The 17,444-nt window shown below is 33.4% G+C and overlaps 3 protein-coding genes across 6 annotated transcripts; 1 reads left to right on the top strand and 2 right to left on the bottom strand.

Annotated features, from left to right (window-relative positions):
* Nucleotides 1-4,906: 4,906 nt before the first annotated feature.
* Nucleotides 4,907-9,706, bottom strand: LOC126776419 (protein jagunal). 2 transcript variants are annotated; one of them, XM_050498930.1, is made up of 5 exons: nt 9,301-9,706; nt 8,903-8,980; nt 8,277-8,418; nt 7,222-7,446; nt 4,907-6,369 (listed from the first exon to the last, which is right to left on the bottom strand). In XM_050498930.1, exons 2-5 carry the CDS (start codon nt 8,968-8,970, stop codon nt 6,238-6,240), a joined length of 567 nt encoding a protein of 188 aa, XP_050354887.1. In that variant the 5' UTR covers nt 8,971-8,980; nt 9,301-9,706; the 3' UTR covers nt 4,907-6,237. The 2 variants fall into 2 exon arrangements, with proteins under 2 accessions (XP_050354887.1, XP_050354886.1); XM_050498929.1 differs by lacking the exon at nt 9,301-9,706 and having other exon boundaries at nt 8,903-9,167.
* Nucleotides 9,707-9,810: 104 nt separating this feature from the next.
* LOC126776453 (uncharacterized) lies at nt 9,811-12,348 on the top strand. Its single transcript, XM_050498975.1, has 3 exons — nt 9,811-9,979; nt 10,551-10,649; nt 12,159-12,348. Exons 1-3 carry the CDS (start codon nt 9,932-9,934, stop codon nt 12,237-12,239), a joined length of 228 nt encoding a protein of 75 aa, XP_050354932.1. The 5' UTR covers nt 9,811-9,931; the 3' UTR covers nt 12,240-12,348.
* Nucleotides 12,349-12,964: 616 nt separating this feature from the next.
* On the bottom strand, nt 12,965-17,271 carry LOC126776381 (uncharacterized). Of its 3 annotated transcripts, none has more exons than XM_050498865.1 (9): nt 17,149-17,271; nt 16,525-16,647; nt 16,326-16,439; nt 15,810-15,929; nt 15,463-15,635; nt 14,945-15,063; nt 14,299-14,410; nt 13,772-13,905; nt 12,965-13,421 (listed from the first exon to the last, which is right to left on the bottom strand). In XM_050498865.1, the coding sequence occupies exons 2-9, from the start codon at nt 16,638-16,640 to the stop codon at nt 13,278-13,280; spliced, it is 1,032 nt and encodes a 343-aa protein (XP_050354822.1). In that variant the 5' UTR covers nt 16,641-16,647; nt 17,149-17,271; the 3' UTR covers nt 12,965-13,277. The 3 variants fall into 3 exon arrangements, with proteins under 3 accessions (XP_050354822.1, XP_050354824.1, XP_050354823.1); XM_050498867.1 differs by having other exon boundaries at nt 13,772-13,890; XM_050498866.1 differs by having other exon boundaries at nt 15,472-15,635.
* Nucleotides 17,272-17,444: the final 173 nt, after the last annotated feature.

Genomic DNA, 17,444 nt, shown 5'->3' with positions numbered 1-17,444 from the left:
AAGTAACCTAACATAATTAATATATTATCATATATCTGATACACGTTTCTGATTCAAATTGTTTAAAGCGTGAGAAAATAGCCAGAATATTTGACAACCACACCCGGACTTAAAAGCTGAGATGGCCCAGTGGTAAGAACGCGTGAATCTTAACCGATGATCGTGGGTTCAAACCCGGGCAAGCACCACTGAATTTTCATGTGCTTAATTTGTGATTATAATTCATCTCGTGCTTTACGGTGAAGGAAAACATCGTGAGGAAACCTGCATGTGTCTAATTTCACTGAAATTCTGCCACATGTGTAGAATACACATGTGGCAGAATTTCAGTAGCACTAGTACCAACTAGCATTGGAGCAGCGTGGTGGAATAAGCTCCAAACCTTCTTCTCAAAAAGAGGAGAGGAGGCCTTTAGCCCAGCAGTGGGACATTCACAGGCTGTTACGGTTACCCGGACTTACCGCCATTTAACATCAATCACTAGTGAGATAGTGAAAACAGACTTACGGTGTTACGCTATTTTAATACGCGTATCCTTTAAATGATATAATTATTATAGTCGCGTATCACTTTCTGAAATTTCACGATCATATTTGGCGGTAAGTTTCATGTAAATATGGCATAACAGCATAATGGATTACTAATTATCGCCCTCAGCTTCACACGAATTTTAGGGGCGTTGATGCCAGAGGTTAAGTATATCTAATAAAGTAGTATCCTTCATTGAACATCAAAATTTCTTAGTACCAAATTTCGTCTAAATCAATTCAATGGCTTAGCCGTGAAAGCGTAACAAACAGACAGACGAAGTTACTTTTGATTTATAGTATTAATATGGATAGTATAGATTACCTAGGTTATCTAATTATACTAATTTTGAGCGTATGGCTTAAGCAGGTAAAACCCAAATTAAATTACAATCAATTAATTTATAATCGATTATTATCTGGCGCTAGGAAAGGATTATCATATTCGCCATAAAGGTAAATAAAACGCCAAAATACAAATACTTCAATTCACTTATGATACATATATTTAAAGACAAAGGGGGTTGGCGTTTGTATAAATTTATTGCTGTGGTCCGGTTTAGTAATGAGTCAATGTTGGTTGAAATATAGCGTTTATTATCAAACAAAAAAGCAAGTAACGGCCTACTGCTGAGCATTTTTTTAATATAATAGGTAGGCGGAAGAGCTTATGGGTTCACTCACTCAACTGGAACACAACTATACCAAGTACTGCTGTTTGCGGTAGAATATGCTCCAATGCCAGTTGCAGGTTACACATGTGGCAGAGCTCACGATGTTTTCCTTCACCGCTGGGAACGAGATTAATCATAATCTTCCGTTACAGAGGATTGTGGGCTTAACCTTAACGATACTTATTTTCATGTGTTTAATTAATGTTTATTTTATTCATATCTGTTAAGAATGTGGCAAAATATATATATAATACGTTATAGGAATAACGTGTTTCCCACGTTATTCCTATAACCTAGGTCGGATGAAATTTTACTCACTTTTACTTACGACTATTTTAGTTTTTTTTTTTTTTTTTATAACGTATAGGCTAGCGCTTGACTGTTATCACACCTGATGGAAAGTAAGATACAGTCCAAGATGGAGCGCGCTTGCCTAGAAGATGCCTATTCACTCTAGACTTGACTAGGTGGTGGGGAAAACGGAGGTCGGGAGGTTATTCCAGACCTTGGCGGTGCGTATCAGAAACGAGGAAGCAAATCGTTTCGTACATGTCTTAAATACGTCAACTACGTACGGGTGCAGGTCTTTTCGATGCCTCGCAGTTCTGTGGTAAAAAGGTGACGGGGGATCCAAATTAAATAGTTCCTGAGCACACTCTCCGAAAATATATCTTGTAGTATACCGACAGACAGGCAACCTTACGACGATGTTCTAAGGTCTGGAGTTTTGTGACCAGTGTCTGGTCGCCAATGAGCCTTCTAGCACGACGATCCACTGAATCCAAAGCTTGTCAACCGGCGCCATAGATTATATTTTGTGAAAGTGGATGTTTTGGCTGCGACATTATGTGCTTAGAGCATGTCAAACAAACAACCAATGGTCCTTCGATATACATATTACGTGGCCAGCCTAAATCGTAATCGTAAATTCCTCTACCTAATTACTTATTTCACACGGTTAAAATCGTAAACAACTGTACTAATGTCCTGTAAATCATATTCTTAGACGTAAAGGTGAAGTAGACTAGATCCTAAAATGAATTGTTTCTGTTACTCGACTGCATAGAGTCAGTAACTCTTTTGTGTGGCAATGTATACGGTTTTAGAAGAGGATCCCAGAAAGTGCTCAAAATGCTTGTTGTTAATTTAAAAAAAAATGTAAATGGACGCTTGTTTGCAACATTATACAATTACACCTTGAGAATGTAACGATCACCACCAGGCTATTCATTTACTAAAAATAATAAACAATTGTTTGCAACATTATACAATAAGTATTGATAGAAAAATAAAAAAAACCTTGTTTTTTGCCGGTTCTTCTCAGGTAGTTTCTAATTTGACAATAAATAAGTAAGTTGCTTTTGTATTGATTAAACGATTTTTGATTTGAATATTATAACATACAAATATCTGGCAGCAAATTGGCAATTTAAAACTTCTACCACCATCTCACCGTCTTCATTACTGTTATCTGATAAAAAACTTTAATGAGTTACAAAAATGTAAGTATTATTTTAATCTGTGCATCTTTAGATAATAATAAAATATTGTTATCTATTTTATGTACTAAGCGATTATTTCTACGAGAAATAATTAAACATTACTAGCTTTCCACCCTGGCTTCACATGGGTACAAAGTTAATGTGTTTTTTCTTAAATTATAACAGACAGTACGGGATCATCCGATCTACTTATTATAGATATTCGAATAATCCCATAGACAATTACTATTTTTAATCATGTTTGTGGTACAAATCGACCTATGTGTGCAAACACAGACACACTCTCTATTCCGTCACTCTCATAATCTGATGGATTGCTATCTGACACGGTCGCAGACAGTTCAGGTGCTTTTTCGGAGGCACGGGAATTTTAACACAGCCAACTTAAAAACTTCGGGCTACTACTGGGATATCTGCAGTCTAAGGAGATAGCCCTAAATCAAAGAGGCTCAAATATTATTCTAGTATTTATGAGTATATTATATTGTAACTATTTTATCTTATTCTTATATTAAACGAGCAATATTTGTATATATCTATCTATCGGCTTCCCGGGTACTGTATTATCATATGAGTAAAGTGTATTTGTATTGCTCTGTATGTATTAGTGTGTATGTTTATATATAAATAGTAACCCAACATTAAATTTCAGTTTTAAAATATCCAAACCAAAGCTTTTTCTGTATCTCATTATAATATTTTTAATTTGTGTAATGTGTAGAATTAATATTTCTTACGTTAACAAACAAATTAATTGATTCTCTTTATTGTTATTTATAGTGATAATCCTATATTGATTGAATATATTATATCTCAAGCAAACAAGACCATTGACGTCTTTCGAAACCCAATCTAACTAATCGTAGCGATTATCGATATTATTAAAACTTTTCTAAAATTATACTTTGTTTAAATTATAAGATAACGCAAACGAAATGTAACATCTACTTATGGCTTACGATCGCTTTAAATAGAGGCGCTAATTCAATGTATCGCAACATGGCCTATAGTGAATGCAATAGCAATTAATTATTTTTTAATTTAATGACATTTTAAGTTAATATTTTAATAAATATCTGTTAATATTAACGTCCGTACTTCGGTCAATGTGCCAAATCACAAAGCTGACATCTTAGCTATCTGCACATGAAGATATTATACACCTATGATAATCGACCCAAACGGATTGCGCTTTTTCGGCAGCAAGACCTTGTGGAACAGTTACTAGTCATGACCTCAAATTTCAGAACTATAATAGGCACACGAGGTGACTATTTGACATTAACAGTGTTGCCAGATGTCCATTGTCATTTCCACTCCTAGCACAACAATCATTTATTGCCAGCTTTTTTATTTGTCTAATAGCTCTTTATATATGCGCAAAGATTTTAGACGACGTGTTTTTGCTTTAAATTTGTAATTTTGTTTTTTTTTTATTTAAATTTTATATTTTATAAAAATGTTTGATTATATTTTGTGAAAGCGGATGTTTTGGCTGCGACATTATGTGCTTAGAGCATGTCAAACAAACAACCAATGGTCCTTCGATATACATATTACGTGGCCAGCCTAAATCGTATTCGTAAATTCCTCTACCTAATTACTTATTTCACACGGTTAAAATCGTAAACAACTGTACTAATGTCCTGTAAATCATATTCTTAGACGTAAAGGTGAAGTAGACTAGATCCTAAAATGAATTGTTTCTGTTACTCGACTGCATAGAGTCAGTAACTCTTTTGTGTGGCAATGTATACGGTTTTAGAAGAGGATCCCAGAAAGTGCTCAAAATGCTTGTTGTTAATTTTAAAAAAATGTAAATGGACGCTTGTTTGCAACATTATACAATTACACCTTGAGAATGTAACGATCACCACCAGGCTATTCATTTACTAAAAATAATAAACAATTGTTTGCAACATTATACAATAAGTATTGATAGAAAAATAAAAAAAACCTTGTTTTTTGCCGGTTCTTCTCAGGTAGTTTCTAATTTGACAATAAATAAGTAAATTGCTTTTGTATTGATTAAACGATTTTTGATTTGAATATTATAACATACAACTATCTGGCAGCACATTGGCAATTTAAAACTTCTACCACCATCTCACCGTCTTCATTACTGTTATCTGATAAAAAACTTTAATGAGTTACAAAAATGTAAGTATTATTTTTTGTAATGTTTGTACATGATTTAAAAAAATAAGAAATTGATTCAAATATTTATTATATTACACACTGAGTACACTTAGGTAACTATAACTATGACTTACTTGTGTTATATAAAGTTTCTAATATTTTTATCTAAAATAGACATTGATAAATATATATTTTTTTTAAATATTTTTTTTTAAGTACATATATAAAATATTTTTATACGCTTATTTATATTTACATTGTGTCATAATAATTCAACATTGAATATAATCTGTCTTTTAAAAACAAAACTATATTGTTTTATTAACAAACAAAATCCACGCGAACTTGTGGCAGTGAAAGTATTGAAGTTACGAAATGGTATAAAATTTTATATATATATATTTTAAGCTACCATTGCTTTCCATGGACTTTTTGATAAATTAAAACACTTTTAATACAACCTGTTTCCATGAATCCAAAACTATAAATAACTAGATAACAATCATTAAATATAAGTTTATCAAAATGTTTTATTTTTAAATGTGTCATTACAATTTCTACGTCTAATTTGTGCAACGTTTCTGACGCAAAAATGTTTTGAATTCTATCACAAATTCTGAGTTGCACACTTTATTTTTTTGTACTAAATTACACAATTTATTATGTAATAATCGGTCATTAAACATATTACAGGAGGCATTAGCCCAGCAGTGGGACATTCACAGGCTGTTACTGTGTAAACATTTAGTTATTCAAATCATATACACAATAGTGTTGTGTACTCTAAATATATATAGGCCGCTAGAAGTACTACATTTTTAAAGATATTTTCACCGAACAACTTATTTGTTTTAAATAATTAAATTATGAGTAAGAGAAGACGCAAATGCAAATTCATTTATATGTAAGTTGTATATAGAAAGTCACAGCAATAGCGCCCATACCTGACATTTAGAAACCGCAGACACAAAGTGTACGGCAGAAATGATGTAATATTTCATATGAGACCAATATATTTTAATAACAAATTCTCAGTAAATTTTATTAATTTTTTTTAAGAATTATTTCAAGTTTATTTACTCTTTTTCTATACAATCATTCCATAACAAATTTTTTATAAAATTATATTTAAAAAAAAACTTGTTCTTTGTGTATTTTTACACATTACATTGCAGTAATAAAACAGTTTAACTATACATAATTATACCACATGTCATTTCTGTTGTACCTTTTGATCCATTTTTAAATTAAAAACAATAAATTAATTTTAAAAAAAAGTCGATATAAAAATTCATAACAAAGGAACAGAAATGAGAGACAAATAGACAACAAATAAAAAAACATAACCCTAAAACTGTTTTCAAACAGGAAAATGAACCTTATCAGATAAATGTTTTAGTCGGCTTTCCTGTACGCACCCCGTGCCCGCCACGCTTTGAGCAAGTTGTAGGAGAAATACAGCTGGAAGAAGTGTACTTGAGATGCTAGAAGTATGAAGGCATACCACAAGAGTCCATAGGGATAACCCTGGAAAATATAATTGTATTATTAGTTATGAGTTTAATCAATTGTTTTTCAGTCACATACACTATGTTGGCTCAAAAAGCTTTTGACACCAGCCCATAAACTCACTCTCATGTAACAACCATATTACTCTTTTGCTGCATGAAAGAACAAATTAAAAATATACCTTTGTAATATTAGAATATTTTCCTATGAAATAGGTATGCAATTATCTTTCATAGCTATGGCGCTGTAAGAAATATTAAGCATTCAATACATTGTCAATGCACCACCAACCTTGGGAGCTTAGTTATGTTCCTTGTGCTTGTGATTACACTGGCACACTCACAATGGAATACAAAGTATTGAGCTTGGTGAAAGATTGGCTGAGGAATCTTACTGGCCAACCCAGACTTACTACCTAGCACCTAAGTCCTATTTCCATTAAATATATATGAGCAAACCATTTTTCGCAACAATGTACTTATTCTATTATATTAACTAATTGCTTCTTCTACCACTTTGGTCTATTGGCTAGCATATAAGGCAAAAACTCTAGTACTAAATTCAAACCCTAGGTCAGACCAGTAAAAATTAAGCTTTTCCATTGAGAAATTCTCAGTTGCTATTCTAGAAGAATACAGTATTTATACTCCGGCTCCTTGCAAACTTAACCAGTCCTGCACTTTAACAAATCCATCATTTTGAATTTGCTGTCCCATTGAATTACAAGAGCAGAGAAATAAAGAGTACATTTGTGTTTGCTTACTCTATAAAATTTCCTGTGAAATTGGCTACTCTTTTTTGAGAATGGTCACCGTGGCAGATAATGGCCAGGAAAATATCAAAATAATGAAGTTGTAAGTGGGAACCTACCTGCCACATTTGTATATCATCATCATCCTCATCTTCATCTAATGTTAGATACTGGTACACATCCCCACAGTAATATATCATACAGTACAATAACGGCCCAAGTCCTATAGCCATAATACCATATACGTATCGACGGAGGTTCTTCACATTGTTACGTTTGATTGCTGATAATCCAAGATATGAGAGTAGGAGAGATAGACACCAGATGTACTCCCACCAAAGAGGCTGAAATTGACATCATTTAATTAGCGAATAAGCAGTAACAATATATTTGTTTAACTTTTTATTGTACACTACACTACATAGTTTCTAATTAAGCCAAAGATATAAACATAAATATCTCTGTTACACTTTCAGAGCGAAGTGACTGAACGAATTTTGATAAAATTTACTATGAAGCAAGATTGCACTCCATGTAAGTACATAGACCACTTTTTTGTACATAAACACGAGGGTGAAGCGACACATGAAGACTAGTTTATTTTAAGTATAATTAGTATAATGAATTTATATAATGAAGAAATTTTAATATGTAATACTTCACTGGTGGTAGAACTTTGCGCAAGCTCGTCTGGGTAGGGTATCACCCACTCATCAGATATTCTACTGCAAAAGAGCAGTACTTGGTATTGTTGTGTTCCAGTTTGAAGCGTGAGTGAGCCAGTGTAATTACAGGCACAAGGGACATAACATCTTAGTTCCCAAGGTTGGTGGCATATTGGTGACATAAGTGATGGTTAACATTTCATACAATGCCAATGACTATGGGCGTTGGTGACCACTTACTATCAGGTGGCCCATATGCTCGTCCGCTTTCCTGTTCTATAAAAAAAAAAAGTCTTATTTAAAATTAGTTTAAATAAGACCCCTGTGACTTTGACCGTATTGGAGGGGATGAGTAGTTATTAAGTACCTTCCTTTTCTGTACCTTTGATAAAGTGTATGCAAAATGTTATTACTTTTGGTTTAGAAATTAATGCATATAAGTGTAATAAGCAAACACACTTTCACTTTTATAATATTAGTTAGCAAATGTAAGTTAAATATACAATTACTTGTGGTATTTGAAGCTCTTCTATTTCAAGTATGAATATGTCTAGCTTGTCAAGAATATCGGCTGCGAGCTTAGCCATCATCGTCAGGAACAGAACATGGTGAAAAAACACACAGTATTTGAGACGAGATTTGTTCAATGCACTGAAAAACAAATAAAAAATATTTATTTAATAAAATATAAATACTACAGAGTTGGTAGATATGCAAAGGAGCCATCTTATGGTAAGTTATTATCTCCGGCCATAAGCATGAAAACTTTTAGCCATATTAAGTATTCATATTAATATTAGCTCAACTATTTACAAAATTATTGAGTTTAATTTTCTATGTCTATGTTATTGAGAGTCGAGGTTTTAAATGTGATATGAAAGTTTTGTAGTGTATCTATCAGGTTATCATAATTTTCACTTGAATTGGAAATTGTTAAAGTTCGTTGATTAACAGATAGGTGTACAATACGTATTTTCATGATATATAATTCAAATGAATGGCGCCAAACCATCCACGACCAAGCTTTTGTCTAAAAATAATTTGACGGCTATTGACGAAATGTCGCGTGTCACATTTACACTGAACATAGAGTTAGCCAGCGCCCAACACACGTAAAAATAATCCCAAAGCTCACCTTATTTGATACTGAGCCGCTATTTTTTCCCTATGCTCGTAATCAGCACCATTCGTACCTGTCACCATAATACCGCCTCTAGAAGCCATTTTTTAAATTAACTTCACTTATTAAGTAATATAAATAACTCCCTAGAAGTACTACAACTAGTACTAGGCAGTATATACAGATGTATCTGTTTATATTTAATTATTTTCAATCAATCCATCACAATTTTTACATCTGCCAAACGAAATTGAGCTGGCGAACTGACATGCCAAAAATGCCAACGTCTCAAGGTTGACATGAGTGCGTTTAGAAATTAAGCATAAAATAATTAATAGCATTTGTGAATATGTCTTTTATTTTTGAGAATAATAAGTTTTAATTATAAAATATTTATATAGCCTAAAACTTACGTTGTCTTAACATACAAAAGATAATAAAAAAATATAATCTGGAAATTTTGCTGCGAATGTTGCCGTTAGAGAGCGTCCCAACTCTCTGTATTATCACATTTGACTTTCTAACTTTCTTTGGATAGTGAATTATAAACTTTTGACATTGTTGCTTAAATAAAATATTGTTAAATTGTTATTTCAAAAAGTATCTACTACATAACTTCGATTCGAAAAAATGAAATGTCTTTGAACATGCCTTGAACATTGAAAAAAAATATTATTTCTATAAAACGACACTTCGTTTCATAACAAAATTTACTACTTAAGTTTTGCTGAATTTAATAATACGACAACAATGTCGGTGTTAACTGCCTGGTGAAAACTATATCCATTCTACCAAAAACCCTTTCTTTCTTAATTAAATTTAATCGGTCGTGATACTTAAAATTTCCACGCACATAATACGACTATATTGGCATATAAAATGAAAGATCGATAACGATTTTAATTGTTTCGACAATGTTTTATAAACACGAGGCTTATTGATTAAAACGCAGTCTTTATTTTGATTCAGTCGAACCTATTTGCGCGTTTATAAAAGACTCGCTGACTCTTTGTCTTTCAGACATACATTAATTTTCCGAGAAACATGAAGCTACTAGCGATTGTTGCGATGTTCGCTTTTGTGGCAGTACAGGTAAATGATTTAATATTTATTTATAATTTCATTAATTTACTCTAAGGTCTTAATTTGAGAGATGTATATTGGTGAAGATGATTAGTCTAAATGGCTTAATGAATATAGAAATCAGAATTGAATCTAAATATTTCAAGTTTTAATTTGGGCAAGTAGTACTTTATTGTGAAGGCAATTATCGTTAAGAAATTAACGTCGGATGAAGTTCGTGTATTCACCGACCCTTTTTTTTTAACGCTGGAAAAACGCATTACACGTTTCCCCCACGGGATCAGTGGGGGGGTGGGTATGTGGGACACGCCGGTGTCCAAGGCGCCGAGTGCGCCCCGAACATCGGAATACCCACTAAAAAACCAGCCTACTACCTAGTACCCTTTCCGTTTTAACGAAGAGCACCGCGGGGTCGCTTTCGCATACTACCGTGGCGTGTATTCACCGACCCGCAGTATAGCAATGTGGAGATTATATCATCCCCAAATATTCTTAAGAATAGAAGGCCTTTGATCAACGATGGAACAAGTTACTGGGCATTTTCTTTTAAACTAGACTTTAACCGAAGTTCGATCTATAGCTCAGCTGTTCAGCACCGGTTCCCGATGAAGAGAAGAAAGAGGTCGAAGTTGTACCCGCCGCGGTCGCTGTTGAAGCCTCATCGCATGTCGTACCAGAGGTAATAGATAAATTATATAATAATAATAGAGGTAATACACACATATAATCTAACAATCCAATAATCCAATAACACTGACGATAATTGCAAAACAATCCGCTAACAAAAATAATTAAAATACAGCATAAGAAGTACTTTAAATATAACAAGAGAATTTCGATACTAAATTTTATAATTGACAAAGATGGTACAATAAAAATGTACCTAAATATTAACCTACGATTAATTCTAAGCGAGAACCCTACGTTTTCATTCGTGCTTATAATTTATCTCGTGGTCTTCTGTGAAGAAATACCTACATCGTGAGGTAACTTGTATGGAATGGATGCAACTCTGCCGCATTTACATTTGCCAAGTATTAATCCGTCGTAGTGGCACCAGCTCTTTGTAACATGAGGTTTTTGTCCTGTGAGACATGGACTGTTACTTCAGATCTTGTATAAATATGTATTTCCATTTTCTTTGATCAATATGACATTAATGGCCAACTTAGCTAGCTGGTACAACCAGTGTCTATAATTTATGCTATTTGTCTGTTGTTTTTGCTGGTCTTTTGATTTAAAAAAGACCATGCGTCTGCACAGATAAAGTTTCGTTAAAAAGTAAGTCCTATAGTAATACAATACCGTATTATCATTGACACCTTGAAATTTACCCAAAATAATTTAGCTAATTGCGCGAACATTCGTTATATAAAGATTTTTGATTGCATCATTATTATAAACGCGACGTAAAAAGCTTAGATAATTGAAGCTAATTAAAGTTTGTAATTGATTTGATACAGGTTACGGAAAATTAAAACTAAACAACTCAATTTTCAATCAACGTATTAAAATTTAATTTCTAGAAACAAGAACGTTTGTGAGAGAAATTTTGAACTTATAGTTAACCTAATCTGTGAACAGCACACGTGGCTCTCAATCTTTTTCAAGTATGGGTACACTAGTCATCAATATATAATAAAAAAAATAATAATAATAATACTGGTGGTAGGGCTTTGTGCAAGCTCGTCTGGGTAGGTACCACCCACTCATCAGATATTCTACCGCAAAACAGCAATACTTGATATTGTTGTGTTCCGGTTTGAAGGGTGAGTGAGCCAGTGTAATTACAGGCAACATACAAGGGACATAAAATCTTAGTTCCCAAGGTGGGTGGCGCATTGGCTATAAGCGATGGTTGACATTTCTTACAATGCCAATGTCTAAGGGCGTTTGGTGACCACTTACCATCAGGTGGCCCGTATACTCGTCCACCTTCCTATTCTATAAAAAAAAAAATATCGGATCCAGTATATACTTACGATACTTATAAAAATATCTAATAGTTTACCTATATGGCCTTGTGTCTGAGCGCAGGATAGTCTTATTTACTTATTTTAATAGTTTTTAATTATGTACCAACTTGTTAATGGCTTTGAGCGGAGCTCCTTTTTTACGCGGTTAACTGTTTGAGAACCACTAAACAAGTCCATCACATTATATTAACAAATATGTTTTTATGATTTAGACAAAGGCTGAGCAATCTGAAGTCGCTAGACTTGCTGAGCCAGCAGCGCCCTCTCCACACGCAGAAGAAAAGAAGGTGTGATTGCCGACACATATATAACGAGTGTCTTACATTTTATAACATAATATAATGATTTACTTTATGTAATATTTTTATTAATAAAGCATTACATTTGGGTAGTTTATTTAAAGAGGTGTGTTTTTTTTATTTTTGAATTCCCTTATCCTTTAAAAATTGCTTAACAGGTATGTACTTAATTGGTTTCTGTATTAAGTACATAAGTATTTTTTTATTATTTTAAGTTAATTAGTTACTAACCGAGATGGCCGAACTACTAAGTATTAATGTGCTTAATAATATTTATAATTATTCATCTATCATATACGAAGAATTGACGCAACATTGTAAAGAAACCTAGATGTGTTCTATACCTGCATCGTAGGGAATAATCTCCAAATCTTTAGTAGACCGTCTTTTTAACGTATCTATAATATCCGCTGATATTTCTTTACCAAACAATTGGACATTTACGACCTGTCACTTTAATAATAAGGAAATGAAATGAATACTGTTTCTGTAGCTGAAGAAACATAAACGCTCATTCGTGTCACTTGTTATATTATTCCTTAAAAGCGTAAAAAACGGTAATATTAGTCGAAGGACAGCAAAACCTGGTAAATTTTCGTTGTTATAATTATTGTAAAATCTTGCAATTTGTTTAATTATATCGTTCCAAAGAGGTGAAGATGTGTTTTTTTGAGGAAATAATAATATGTATTACGCAATTAGTAAAAATAAACAAAATATATCAGTAAAAACTTTTATTTAATAAAAATAATCATTATGTCGTGCGTATGAAAAAACGACAACTAAACGGATAACCCATTTCTTTAGTAAAATATATGTTTTGATCACTCCCACATGACTCCTATTTTTGTGGTTATCGATTTTTAATTGTAATCACTTGTCGTCGCATACTGTTTATAAGGTCTAAGTTTCCGATTGGCCTTTTTCACAAGTACCTAGAAATTCTTTACATTCTACTGCCATTCGTTGAGAATCTGCTACCCAGCTCTAAGTTAACTAATAATTTCCTTGGCAATTCACATTATATTAAAATCAGTCGGCGGTAAAGAAGAGTATATCCCGGACACTAGCTGGTGTGGGCAGTTCGAGCGAGCCCAGAGTGACCGCGCCCGCGCTGCCCGCACGGAACCGAGACGTGCTCTCTGACACCCCTGGCCCTTGGATATACAACGTCACCTATAGATAAAAACAAATTATACTCGTAAAAGACTTTGCTTTATTGACTATCAAAGCACAGCCAAAACGACTGAGTCAAAAACGTTTAGTTTAAGGGGAGAAATGCGAGAGAGAGTAACTTTGCATAAATTTTACTTTTACGAAGTACAACGAGTCGCTAGTTCTACATATTGCTCTGTACCCTGTGAGCCAGGCGAGTGACCCAGTAAATACTAAATAATGTATAAGAGACATAGCATCCTAGTTTCCATTTGTTGGCATTTTTGGTGTAAAGAATAGGCATTCTTTCTTACAATATACCAATATGCACTTTATGAGAACTTGTTACATTTATGTTATAAAGAACCTACCTGTTGAGGACTATGATGGCTAGGCTCTCCGGATAGCGGAATAGACCTAGGCTCCCGTGATGATTCCTTCCTTCTCCTCTTGTTGGTGCGACGATTGTCTTGCCGTTTTCTAATACCACCTATATGGACAACATCTGCAAGATTGTTAAATATCATAGTGTAAGTCGTATCAGTATAATCACAGACCAAGGAGACGGAGACGGATATATAAGAGACAAACCGAATATGTCTTTCATATTGTGATGTGTATAAAATGTATTCTATTTAGTAGACCTGAGGATACGGAATTAGACAGCAAAAGATAGAAATTAATAATCTATTAATTATATTTATATATATATTAAAATTTCGTCTTAATTAATAAACGCAATGGAAGCTTAGTTCATGAATACGCAAATAATACACGACACAACTTAGCGATTTGATGAAAAATCTAGAACGGTTGTAATAAGAAAGGACACGGGTAACTTGTAGTTTAATATTTTGAAATATCCAATCGTGTTGCTCGCTTGGAAAATTATCAATACCTTCATCATCCCCGGGCGGAGGAGGGAGGGCGCGCGGCGCGCGGGCAGCCGGGATGTTCTTTCGTCGATTTTCTATCAAACGAATGAGGCAGTCCAAGGCGGCTTGCTTATTCTATTACAAGTAAATTCAAGATACAGGTACTTTATTCAAGTATAAGCGTTTTTGAGTAGTCATATTTTATCAAACTATAAGAAACTGAGTCGTTCCCGTATGATATTAATTAAAATGTATGAGATGATTCTTATTAAAACTAGACTTTAACTAGACTATTCTAATGTGTATTATTTTAAGTTTTACTGCCTCGTTGGTTTAGTGGTTAGATACGAGGCCACAGATTCAAAGGTTCAAAATAAAAATAATATTATTGAGTTTTTCTTTCATTTATATATTTATATTTCATATTTTCATTTCACATTCCCGTGTCCGTCTTGTCGGATTACCGTCCCATCGGATTATGAGAGACATTCTCTCTTGAGATTGGCCGCTATGGCAGAAATCGTTCAGAAGAACACCAATTCATGTTGAAAAGGTATTTTTAAGTCGACGATTTAAATTCCAAAATTATCAAAACTAATTATCTTTACATTCGATTTTCTAAACATAAAACGTGCATAGTGCGGTCTCAAATGGCTTTAGGATACTAACCCTAACCTCCTCCAACAAGGGCTCGAACGCAGCTGAATCATTACTGTCACGTAAAGACTCCCAACTTTTGTAGAGTTTGCGATCCGACAACCTTATCGAGTTCTCGAGTTCACGAACCTCTAATACAGATTATCTCCTCAATTTAAATTCAAGTTCATATATGTAAAAACACAAATACTCGTTTTAATACATAAATTTATTTTTTCTTGATGTTTTAATTAACCAATATAAAGCTCGGAGTGTAAAAACCGTTGGCCCTGCGTCTGAACTCTTTCCGGTTATGTCGGATTGTCGCAATGTTATTCAATTACGAGAGGGAGGTAAAAGAGCGAGCACATGGGTTTACGCACAGTCTTGTGCACATATATCGCGCAGTTGGCTGGTCTCTTAATATACCACCATAACCGAAATCAGTTAGGACCACAATATTGTTACCTCAAATTCATATAATAAGCAGTGCCAACGCTAGAAAACTAAAAAATAAATTAAAAAAACATCGATAATGATAGAAAACACACTGCCTTTACCAGCCTCCCTCAGCTTAGCGAGGTGAGCAATTATCTGCGCGCGCTGAGAACGCAACGCTCGGCGCTGCAAGCGCGTCCGCGACGCCGCGTCCCGGGCGTTGCGCACTTCACGAGCGAGTGCGACCACTTCGCGAGCTTCACACTCTAAACGACGCTCTAGCTCGCTACGGAAACCAGCGATTACAACAGTCCGACAATCAAAGAATAATGCTGTTAATAAATAAGATCGGAGTTTGCTTAACGATTTGCAATCAATTTAAAAAAAAATATTCTAAATGACGGTTCAAACCAACGGACATACTATATTAATTAATTAAAGGACAAAAATCGCTACCAACCTCGGATACTCGTCGGTGACTTTGGCGTAAGATTGTATATTTCTGATTACTTCAACCAGGTGATGAAGCTGGTTACAGAATTCTGGCAGCTGTTCTGGAGTCAAATACTGGCCACCGTATCTTAAAATATTATTTATATTAAATATTAGTATGTATAATTATATCCAAATGTTATCTGAATAATATCTAAGTTTAGTTTTTTAAATTAGTTAATATCTTAAGTGTTTTAACTACTTTTATTTCTATATTTAGTTTTTAGATAAACAAATCCGCAGTACAACTAGGATATTTATACACTGCTGTTGTTGTATGCTCTAAACAACAATTGATTGAAATGTCAAAAACTATTTTTAGGGGGATAAAAGCATTGTTTAATTTTTTTTATATAAAATCAACAAGTGAAAGGTTCGATCAAAGCTGAAAGAGAATCTCACTCTACCCTAATGTAGGCCGGCGCTGGCTCTCAAAGTAACTTTACTATAATGCACTGGCTGTAGATTATATAAGTTAACAAACCTAAGGTCAATGTTCGCAGCAAATTGTGCATCGTCAATGGTGCCGCTGGATACGTCAGCTTGTTGTGAAATATCATTGTCTTCGTTGCTACCACAGCCTATACTCTCACTCATGCTATAAAATCGTATAACTTTATTATAATAAAATATGTTAATATTTTTAAAAAAAACGAGGCACTAATTATATTCATATTAATTACCCAGTAGATGTAAATGAGAAGTTTTTATCGAGAGTCGAGTATCGATGTTCTCCACGTAGTTTACCGAGTAACCTTCCTAGCAGACGCGACTGCCGACCAGTACTTCCGCTGTCCATATTTAATCTAAACAAGGGAGCCATAACATAATATATATTTACAGTGACAACTATTATATTATAAATTGATTTAAAGTAGTTGAACCTTATAGTTTTAATACAGGAATGAAATAAATAAAATGTATTTTTATATCTATGAACGTACATTTACAATATACATTAATAACTTCATAACACTTGATATATATATCAATAGCAAGTTTACATAACATTTATACATAGCATCATGTAAACATTATGACAACATAAGTGTATTTTAAAGAAAAAGTTATAGTGAACTGTGTTACTGAGATACATAATAAGTAGAATTTCTTTATAGGTACATAATATCGGTTGTATGAAACTGATTTAAAATACAATTGCAAGATTTTATCATTATAAGTTACCCACACACAAGACAAAAGCTTATAAAAATTGACGAATCATCGTTTAGAAAGTTTTAATTATTTTTTTATACGGAACATTTCTCAAAATTAGGTATTCGTGTAGATGTCTTTTAAATACTTACCTACTTAAATGATGGAGATGTTTGCAAGAATTGGTAGTTTGTTTTGCTGTGTTAATGTTTGATTTAAAACCATTTTATTGACTTAATTTTCGTATGTCCATTGTTGATTATGGTGGTTTACACATGAACGTAGTGATTCCATTCTCTATGGGTTTAGATGTCATATTTTTTAATCGATTATAGTCTATGGTTATTTGATATAACCAAAGAGTATATCATTTGTGTAAGAAAAAAAAACAACATATAAAAACCGTTTTCACAGCCTATACATGATAATAACTCAGTTTATTTTTGTT

This window comes from Nymphalis io, chromosome 20, assembly GCF_905147045.1.
Source record: "Nymphalis io chromosome 20, ilAglIoxx1.1, whole genome shotgun sequence".
Taxonomy (NCBI): Eukaryota; Metazoa; Arthropoda; class Insecta; order Lepidoptera; family Nymphalidae; genus Nymphalis; species Nymphalis io.
Note: the sequence above shows the minus strand (reverse complement) of the source record. Positions and strands in the feature narration are given on the sequence as shown.

Coding starts and splice junctions, on each gene's coding strand:
- LOC126776419 (XM_050498929.1), bottom strand. CDS start 8,991: ATGGCTTCTAGAGGCGGTATTATGGTGACAGGTACGAATGGTGCTGAT. Junction 7,447..8,276: donor AAGAGCTTCAAATACCACAA/GTAATTGTATAT, acceptor TGTCAATTTCAG/CCTCTTTGGTGGGAGTACAT. Junction 6,370..7,221: donor ATGATATACAAATGTGGCAG/GTAGGTTCCCAC, acceptor TATATTTTCCAG/GGTTATCCCTATGGACTCTT.
- LOC126776453 (XM_050498975.1), top strand. CDS start 9,932: ATGAAGCTACTAGCGATTGTTGCGATGTTCGCTTTTGTGGCAGTACAG. Junction 9,980..10,550: donor TCGCTTTTGTGGCAGTACAG/GTAAATGATTTA, acceptor TTCGATCTATAG/CTCAGCTGTTCAGCACCGGT. Junction 10,650..12,158: donor CATCGCATGTCGTACCAGAG/GTAATAGATAAA, acceptor TTTATGATTTAG/ACAAAGGCTGAGCAATCTGA.
- LOC126776381 (XM_050498865.1), bottom strand. CDS start 16,640: ATGGACAGCGGAAGTACTGGTCGGCAGTCGCGTCTGCTAGGAAGGTTA. Junction 14,411..14,944: donor CCTTGTTGGAGGAGGTTAGG/GTTAGTATCCTA, acceptor TACTTGTAATAG/AATAAGCAAGCCGCCTTGGA. Junction 13,906..14,298: donor TCCGCCCGGGGATGATGAAG/GTATTGATAATT, acceptor ACAATCTTGCAG/ATGTTGTCCATATAGGTGGT.